This window comes from Aethina tumida, chromosome 1 (assembly GCF_024364675.1).
Source record: "Aethina tumida isolate Nest 87 chromosome 1, icAetTumi1.1, whole genome shotgun sequence".
NCBI classification, from domain to species: Eukaryota; Metazoa; Arthropoda; class Insecta; order Coleoptera; family Nitidulidae; genus Aethina; species Aethina tumida.
This window is the reverse complement of record NC_065435.1, coordinates 46319421-46328499: the sequence shown is the minus strand read 5'-3', so window position 1 is coordinate 46328499 and position 9079 is coordinate 46319421. Positions and strand designations below refer to the sequence as shown.

Here is a 9079-nt window from a genome sequence, read left to right as displayed (position 1 = left end):
TTTCGAGTGGATGCCGATGTGTTGGAGATGTTGCCAGGAGAGAGTGATGTTGGAGAATAAAGCGCGTTCAGTCGCCGTTCTGCCAAGCTTTGGCGGGCCCGTGCAGCGGACGCGGTGCGCTCGCGGAAAACTGCACGCTTTTTGTGACTATTGGAAACGCGATGAATTCCAGATTCAAAATTATCTCTCAAGGTTTATTTTGTTGTTATTTTTTATATACATCTTTATACTAGATTGAACAACCGCACTCGTTTATCGTTATTAATTATTATTTAATTTCAATGATAAAGGTTATTAAAACCATTATTTAAACATATTTCTAAATTACGAAATTATTAACAATATCCTATAAATCTAAATACTTTGCTATGCTTTTTAAAGAATTTCAATAATAAAGGTCATTAAAACCATTATTTAAACATATTTCTAAATTACGAAATTATTAACAACAGGCTTAAAGTTAAAATATTATATCCTATAAATCTAAATACTTTACTTTGCTTTTTAAATATTGAACAGAAAATATTATTTAGCTAGTAGATTTCAAATAAATATTTATAACATCAATTAATTTAGAAAAATACATATTCAAATGCATTTCTTAAAAGGTCAGGTATAAAACAAAAGACTTTTTTGAATGAACTAATCGGTCCTCTGCTGAAAATTCTTGTTTTCAGTATTCAGATTTTAAAAAATCCATTAGTTGAACTTGGTAATCTAGAAATATATATAAGACTTATTTATAAAATTTATTTCATTAATATAATTTAACTTGATATACGGCTGCGCTGAGATTTTAACCTACTTTTAAAATACTATAGGCGTAAAACAAAAGGATTTTTTAATTCAAATAATAGGTCCTCTCCGAAAAATATATTTATTCTTATTCACTGTTTCACAAGTTTTAAAAAAATCTTTGACTTGAACTTTGTAATATAGAGATATGACTTATTTATAAAATTTATTTCATTAATAATATGTAACATGATATATGAGTGGCCTGAGATTATAACTTACTTTTACAATACTACAGGCGCAAAACAAAACGCTTTTTAAATCAAATAATAGGTCCTCTTCTGAAAAATATGTTTATCTTGTTTTTAGTATTCATGCTTTAAAAAATTTGTGACTTGAACTTGGTAATCTAAGACTTCTTCATAAAATTTGTTTCATTAATATGATATATGACTGTACTGATATTATAACCTATTTTTACTATACTACAAACTCAAACAAAAGGCTGTTTTGTCCTCTGCTGAAAAAAATATTTATTCTTGTTTTCAGTATTCAGATTTGAAAAAATCCGTGGTTTGACCTTGATAATATAGAGATATAAGACTACATAAAATTTATTTTTTTAATATGATATAACATAATATACAGGCGTAAAACAAAATGCTTTTTTTCAGAGGCTGAAATATATGTTTATTTTTATTTTCAGTGTTCAGATTTTAAAAAATCTGTGACTTGAGCTTGGTAATCTAGAGACATAAGACTTATTTACAAAATTTATTTAATTAATATGATGGTATATAACTGCGCTGAGATTATAACCCATTCTTACAATACTACTTTGCAAAAATAAACAAAAATTAATACCACGTCCAAATTTCAATTAGTTGCAATTATAATATAAAAAATAAGAAGAACAGATCAATTTAAGATGCCTCACCTGGAGCCTCATACCTCATGTTTACACAACACACAACAGGGAGTAGAAAAATTTAATTGAAAGAATTAATGGTTCTACAGGTTTAGTAATCAGGGACATACTGGAGAGGGTTAATGGAAATGTAAGAACAGCAAGAGCTTGCATTAAGATACAAAAATTTAATTTTGAACACCCTTTACAAGATTTTGTTTACGTTTAATTAATTATAATAACATTTTTAAATGTTGAAATAAAATTTAAAATTGCTTAAACATAATCAATATTTTATTGGAAACTTCTGTGGTACAAAAAATATATTTTTTGTTAATCAGGTTAATAAAAAAATTATACAAATATGATTAATGGATCATAAGATCCATTGTTGCTATGTGTCTAGATTTGTATATTTTAAATAATAAAATCTAGATACATGGCGTAGTGTTTTGTTTATTTCCATGGGAACGAACGTTAAAATTTGGTTGTTTGCATCGTTATTTTGGTAACATCATAAGTGAAAACATGTCGTAGATGTTCTCTAGACATGACACACAAAATTGATCCGTTAATCTGAATTTTTCAAAAAGTACAAAAAAAGTATTACACCCAATGGGGTGTAAGGTCCTGTGCTAGCAAGAGCTTGCAGAGGCGGTGTTTATGAAGGCGTAGTAGAAGGTATTTAACAAATTTTTTTATTTATTTTTTTATTATTATTTTTCAATTAATTTTAAATAATAGTCATACTTTTGTATTAATCAATTCGATTACACAACAAAAATGTTGAAGTCAAAATTTTTCAAATAGGTAATAGACTTATATAGCTAAGTGTTGCAACCTAGCGGCCGGTAGATATACCGTCGAGCATCCATGCTAAGGTTTCTTTTAGCCTAGCTAGCTTGAATGAGATGTCGCCTTAACTGTTTCAATTATTTACCAATAATAAGCGGCTTATTCAAAATAATTAAAAGGCAAGTGTAGAATTTTCATTTGTATGAGTTAAACACCATATTTTGTGTTAAAAATTCAATTGAAATCATTTTCCTAACCCCATTTTTTGTTGACAGTTTACAGATAACGGAATTTCCCGCAAAGTCTCAAAAAAATCGCATTACCTTCGAGAACATAAATAGTATCTGGGCAACAGTTCACAAAATATTGTTTATTTTCGATCCGACCGTCCTCAGGTCGAATATATGCGACGGATAATTGCGGTTCAAAAATCTAATAATATTAGGTTATGAACCGCATCAACAATGTGGTCGCGAAAGCGAATTTCCTCAAGCGCTCTCTGGACGTGGGATCGCTCATACTGGAAGGGTAAGAATATTTTCTTTGTTTCCTATTCGTCTTTACTTCGTTTTTATTCAAGCTTTTTCAGGATGTCATCATTAGCTAAAAGCCAACGTATTACACCTAAAATAGGTACCCACGGTGGTGTTTTCCACTGTGACGAAGTCCTAGCATGTTTTATGTTGAAGCAGCTGCCGGAATATGAATATGGGGAAATTATTAGAACAAGAGACCCACAGGTAATGTAATTGTGATTTTCATTACTAATTTATTTATTAATTACTTTTTTAGATACTGAATACTTGCGATATAGTAGTTGATGTTGGAGCTGAATATAACCCTCAGAATCATCGCTATGACCATCATCAACGTGAATTTCATGAAACCCTGTCCACAGTTCTTCCTGATATCGGAGTTAGCAAGAACATAAAGTATGCAGAATTTAAAAATTGTAAATTTATCTCTTATTAATATGTAATGTTTTAGATTGAGTTCGGCTGGATTGATCTATGCACATTTCGGTCAAGACGTCATTGCATCCATTTTAAAAAAGGCTAAAGTTGAAACACCTGAAGATTCCAAGAAATACATCTACCTTCATGTTTATGATAGCTTTGTCGAGGAAATGGATGCAATCGACAACGGCATCCCCATGTACCCCATTGGTAAGTACTCCACTGTTCCATGTGCTTAATAACAAAATGTTTAAGCAAAAATTATTTAATATTAACCACACCGTTTTTTTCAATATTTCAGGCGACCCTTTGTATCGAATTAACACCCATTTGAGTGCCAGGGTACATAGATTGAATCCAGATGATGAGGCAAGTAACGCGGAAATAATGAAGTGCTTTAATAAGGCTATGGACTTGGTCGGTGCAGAGTTTAAAGAAGTGGTTTTGGAGGTAAATATAAATATAAATAGTGAAGATATGAAACCACTACACAATATCTTACATTTCTAGGCAGCAAAAACATGGTGGCCTGCAAGGATAGCCATTCAGGAGGCGGTTGAAAATCGTGCTCAAGTGTATCCCAGTGGGGAAATAATTTTGTTAGAGCAACGGCAACCCTGGAAGGACCATTTAGCTTGTCTAGAAAGGGAAATGGGTATTGAAGGTCGAGTGAAGTTCTGCATTTTCAAAGACAAAGCTGATTCATGGAGAGTGCAAGGTATTCCCGTTGAACCAGGAAGTTTCATTTGCAGGTAAATTTGTGATGCATGAAAAAAGTTATTTTTATTTCAATCGTTACATTATTTCAGAGTCTTTTTGCGCAGTGATTGGCATGGCGTTAGAGACGAAGTCTTGAGTAGAATTTCAGGTATACCAGACGCGATTTTCTGTCATTCTACAGGATTCATTGGTGGCTGTAAATCCAGAGAGGGTGCAATAGAGATGGCTATCAAAAGTTTGCAAGCACAGGATACCAATGAATAAAATGTATTGATTTTTTAATTGACCTTAAATTATTATTTCATGTAAGTCTGGAATTGTTTGATGTCATAAATAAATATATTGTATATTTTTATAGATACGTTTCTTTTAATTGATTGTTATCTAATATTAAGGTAGTGGAAAGACTGGTACAGAATAATACAAAGAACTAATACAACGCCATTTTTATTGTGCATACAATAATACAAGTATATACATATACACTTTTAAACATACGTTTTTGGAAATATTTGGACAGAATTTAACAACAAATATTTTTCTTTAAAAACAGTCAAACAAAACAATTATTAATAGTTTTAACACAAAATAGAAAACTGGATTACAGTTACAAACGCATAATATATAGTGTATTTTCTACTTTTTACATTTTTTAAACATTTTACTGCATATATATTTTTCAAACTTGCCCTTTATTTTTAAGATTGTCTATTTAATTGATGACCGTCATGATGATTTAGCAAATTAAAATCGAAAATTCGGTTTGAAAAATATAACTGCACTAAAAATATGAACACACTGTGTTATGACATATTATGGTCATAAAATCTACAGATTGTATTTTATTATTTGGATTCAAAAAAATATATAGAAAGTTTCTTGAGCTACACGTATTGACATTTGATCAAAGATTTACATTAATTATATATTATTGTTGATATAAATGAGCACAACGTTTTTAGACATCATAAATGTAAAATATTATATAAATTCATTTAAACATTATACATATGGTGAATAGTTTTACTCTGTACACTTTTTCTTACATTTTCATATATATTCAAATTTAGACACAAATTCCTAGAAGGTTGTGCTAAACATTTTATTATTACATACATACATCTTACATCTTGGATCACATTCAATAGTTTCGACAAAAGTGTACAAATTCAACAACGGAATCGAATCATGAAATCCAAATATTTTAACACACGTTAAATTTTATTAGTAAGATAAATAATATTAATAAATAATAATGAGTGGAAATGGTAAATCTCATCAGGTACAGATTGGGAACGGTTTATATTGTGTTGTAAACAAAATTCAAATTCAAAGCAAAAAATCAGCAAATATACATACATTTTTACCCAAAATGAATTGAAACTGCGTATTTCAATGTTTGATCATTCGATTCTCATCAAATTCCTTTGCACTTTGGATAATAATATGTGTATACAAACACCAAATAATGATACATAGCTGCTCTCTTTTCAAAAAGTTTTTAGACAGATAAAAATTCACCTATTATATAGCTTATTGCATAACTACACGTCCCCTCTAAAAATTTGATGCAATGCGATGCAATGGGGTTAAACAATTGGCGAAACCTATCAATAAAACTTGAAACATTTACAAAACCACCAACTACTACCACAAAAAATAAAACTGCTGCAACCAGCATAATGTATTCTTGACTGCTGTTGATGTTGTTTTATTTGTTGCGGATTAGAAGGTAAGCATGAAAATTGATAAATATATTAATAGCTTATTTACAAATATACAAGCTTTAACCTACTGAGTATGTTACATGACACTGTTTTCTTTCTAAGCTCAACTATGACATTTTAATGTTGGCACAAGGAAAATTAATACAGGCACACATTCATACAAATATTGGAATATTTAAACATCAACAAATTTTTGCAATGTTTAATAATAAAACTTTACACGATACTAAACAGGATATTACTTGTTGATACATCTGGGTTTGATATTTGTTATTAAAAATATTCTGTAAAAATATCAGTTTCTTTAGATTCGATGTTTTTTATAGTCCTTAGAACCTATCAATAAAACTAGTATTTGTTGATATTTAAATATATTGGACAGTCCTTGGGTACGTTTATGTTTTTTTGAAAGACCACAGCAATATTAGAGGTTATTTTTCTTTATTTTACATGAATGATTGTTCAAAAATCACACAAAATACTAGTGTCAAGTACATTATGCAATAACATAAGGGTGACCATAGACTAACATGAACTGACGGACATTTAAAATCAGTATTTAGTATTTTACAGTATCACAAGTAAATGCTTTTATTTTAAATTTATTAGGCCGTTTTAGAAACAGTTTATAAGCAGAAAATATAGATCAAATGTTAAAAACAACAGAACAAGTATGTACAAACAACCTACTGAGAGAATAATGATTAATTTATAACAGTACATGTACTTGACTAAAATATATTAGCCTAAAATTACTTTGAGGATAACAAACACGTAATCAGTTTAAAACCAGATTAATAACATGGAATTTGTGTGCAATATATAGGGATATGTTGACATTCTGGAAGCACATATATTATTAGAGTGTTTATATTTATTACACATAAACACACACATTATAAGGGAAATATAGTAGTGCGTACGTAAAGAAGTTTTCTTAACTGGTTTTAAGCGATTACATAAATTCCATTAGTAATAACATAGTCCAGTAATAAATAAACATGTATAAAAAGCTAAATACGACGTATAAAAGTGAGCAATTTTTAGGAGATTTATATGAGTTATACGTAATTAAAGTACCTATTTAGACGCTTTGAGTTTTTAATTAACAAAATGTTCGTCAGTTCGTAGAGGTACATTCAATAACAACAATTAATTGATAAAGGTCTGAGCACCTGATTCAAACCAAATTGATTTCCCCACACAATATCGCAACATGATATTTCACGTTTCAATAATATGAGAATCGCTGAAATTTTATGTGGGTAATCACTTTAGATTTCTACGACTACCAACTTGTGGCCCAGTCTGTTGGTCTATATAAGGTCAGAAAAGGTCTGGTGTGAATATGACAATTTAAAAAGATTAAATCCAATAGAAAACTGCCGTTTGTGATTGTTTTTAAAACATTATTGTAAATACGCATCGATGTTAATTAGGGAAAAAAAGTTATAAAGGCACGGAAAATTAAATTGACCTTCGAAAAAAGCATTTCGTGTTATTTCTAAGAATTTAATTTTTTTAATATATCTCTTATTCACGACCTCGAAATATCCAGCAATGTTAAACCTACGTCTCATCGTGATGAGTTTGAAGAAAACATACATTTTATAAAACACCTAACATGAATATGATATATTTATTAAGCTACCTATCCTATGTTTTGTCTTTGAGACGTAATATTAAGTATAATAAAAACATCGATACATAAAGTTTAAGAAAAACGAAAAATTGGATTGTCATTTTTTAAAATGGAAAGGCTGGGACCCATTTCTGACTTAACGTAGACCTGCTAAAAATTTAATCTAATATCATACATACAGTAACATGTACAAATATTTATTTTATTATATAAGTATTAATATAGATAGATTCATAGTAATAGACTTTAAAAAGATCACAACACAGAGTAATAGTACATGAGCTTGGCTCGGGGGTACCAAAAAAATCAACAAATTCACCTACTTGTCACATTTTTATCACGTGGCACATATTAATTCATACAGTGCGTCCATATATAAATACTCTACATTCCATAATTTAATTACTAAATATTAGTATATTTGTAGCAACTTTTATTTATATTAAAATAATTATTTATAGATTTCCTAAACACCTAACCTAATAGTTCATAATTTGTTAATACGTAAATTCTTATAAAAAGGAAGAGTTAAAAAACACTATCTTTTTGAGCAAATCCCACAACATACTGCAGAAAAAAGCGGACAAGTATGTGATTTTGTTCCAGTTTAAAATACGTATAGTTCATTTGTTTATATTTACTTATGGCCGTTTGATATTAATATTTGATTAAAATTCTTTTTGAGTACAGATCTATATTGCTCTTGACAATTCAAAATTCTGATATTGTAAAAAATCGTGCCCAATTCGCTATATGAAACTCCTTTCGATAATGTTTTTCTTTAGTTGCATTTTATTCTATAAAAGTTTTACATTTTTTATGATTTTCTGCTAACGCTGCAATTCATAAACTAACCCCAGTATTAATTTATTCAATGAATTCTCTAAATTGCCATTAAAAAGAAACTGATTTTTTTTGTTCATTTTAGTCACTTATATCCGATTTGGGCATACAAAAATGGAGTACGAATAAATTCAAAATACCAGATGGTATAGCAATAGTGTCTCACTCGACATTCGAAAAAGGCACTAACGTTACGTTACGTTCTGCGTAACTGTAACGTAACACAACCCCTATTTTTATATTAAATATATATCTCTGTTTAATATGTGGATTGAGATTTATACAACTATACTAACTATAATTCCATTACCTAGATTTTCCTTTTAATCATAAATTATGTCTTTTTGTTTTATTTCAATCTTTTGATCTGACTCAATAGTTTTTGATTGCCCTTTACCTGGAATTATTTTATATTATTTTTTGATATTTTAAATTTTGATTCTATGTACTATACGGGCTTGGCACGGAGAGTTCATAACAATAGTTTTGTGGGTCTTTTGATTCGCGTCGTTTTGATGTTTCAGCATCTGGTGGTCGGTGAGATTTCATATGGGCACTACGGCTTTTAATTTTCGAAAACACCCTGTGAATACACAAAATATACATTAGATTCATAATTACATGTTTGCATTGTGAATTTCTGTTATAATCAAATAGAAAATAGATTTTTTCATATTTATTATAGATTATTGGAGAATATTAGTACAAACTTATGTGGTGATTTTAACAGAAATTTAGTGCATATACAAATAAT

General features: G+C 29.2%; 2 protein-coding genes across 6 annotated transcripts in view; one reads left to right on the top strand and one right to left on the bottom strand.

The window, feature by feature from the left end:
• Window positions 1-2169: 2169 nt before the first annotated feature.
• On the top strand, window positions 2170-4472 carry LOC109599351 (MYG1 exonuclease). 2 transcript variants are annotated; one of them, XM_020015357.2, is made up of 8 exons: window positions 2170-2323; window positions 2713-2965; window positions 3027-3177; window positions 3230-3369; window positions 3425-3603; window positions 3695-3843; window positions 3904-4145; window positions 4203-4472. In XM_020015357.2, exons 2-8 carry the CDS (start codon window positions 2886-2888, stop codon window positions 4375-4377), a joined length of 1116 nt encoding a protein of 371 aa, XP_019870916.1. In that variant the 5' UTR covers window positions 2170-2323; window positions 2713-2885; the 3' UTR covers window positions 4378-4472. The 2 variants fall into 2 exon arrangements, with proteins under 2 accessions (XP_019870916.1, XP_019870900.1); XM_020015341.2 differs by having other exon boundaries at window positions 3018-3177.
• A 72-nt stretch (window positions 4473-4544) lies between these two features.
• LOC109598471 (uncharacterized) overlaps window positions 4545-9079 on the bottom strand; it is a 209433-nt gene continuing 204898 nt past the window's right edge. For 3 of the 4 annotated variants that reach the window (XM_049970897.1, XM_049970895.1, XM_049970896.1), the window contains 2 exons: window positions 8775-8908; window positions 4545-8722 (listed from right to left, as the gene is read on the bottom strand). In XM_049970897.1, the coding sequence (XP_049826854.1) occupies window positions 8649-8722; window positions 8775-8908 (208 nt within the window). In that variant the 3' untranslated portion in view covers window positions 4545-8648. Of the gene's footprint in view, window positions 8723-8768; window positions 8909-9079 lie in introns of those variants that run through there. The other variant, XM_049970898.1, reaches the window with a different exon arrangement.

Excerpts from the sequence above, each read along its gene's own strand:
- LOC109599351 (XM_020015341.2), top strand. The coding sequence starts at position 2,886 with ATGAACCGCATCAACAATGTGGTCGCGAAAGCGAATTTCCTCAAGCGC. Across the intron at positions 2,966-3,017 it reads GGATCGCTCATACTGGAAGG|CTTTTTCAGGATGTCATCAT; the intron begins GTAAGAATATTT and ends TTTTTATTCAAG. Across the intron at positions 3,370-3,424 it reads GGAGTTAGCAAGAACATAAA|ATTGAGTTCGGCTGGATTGA; the intron begins GTATGCAGAATT and ends GTAATGTTTTAG.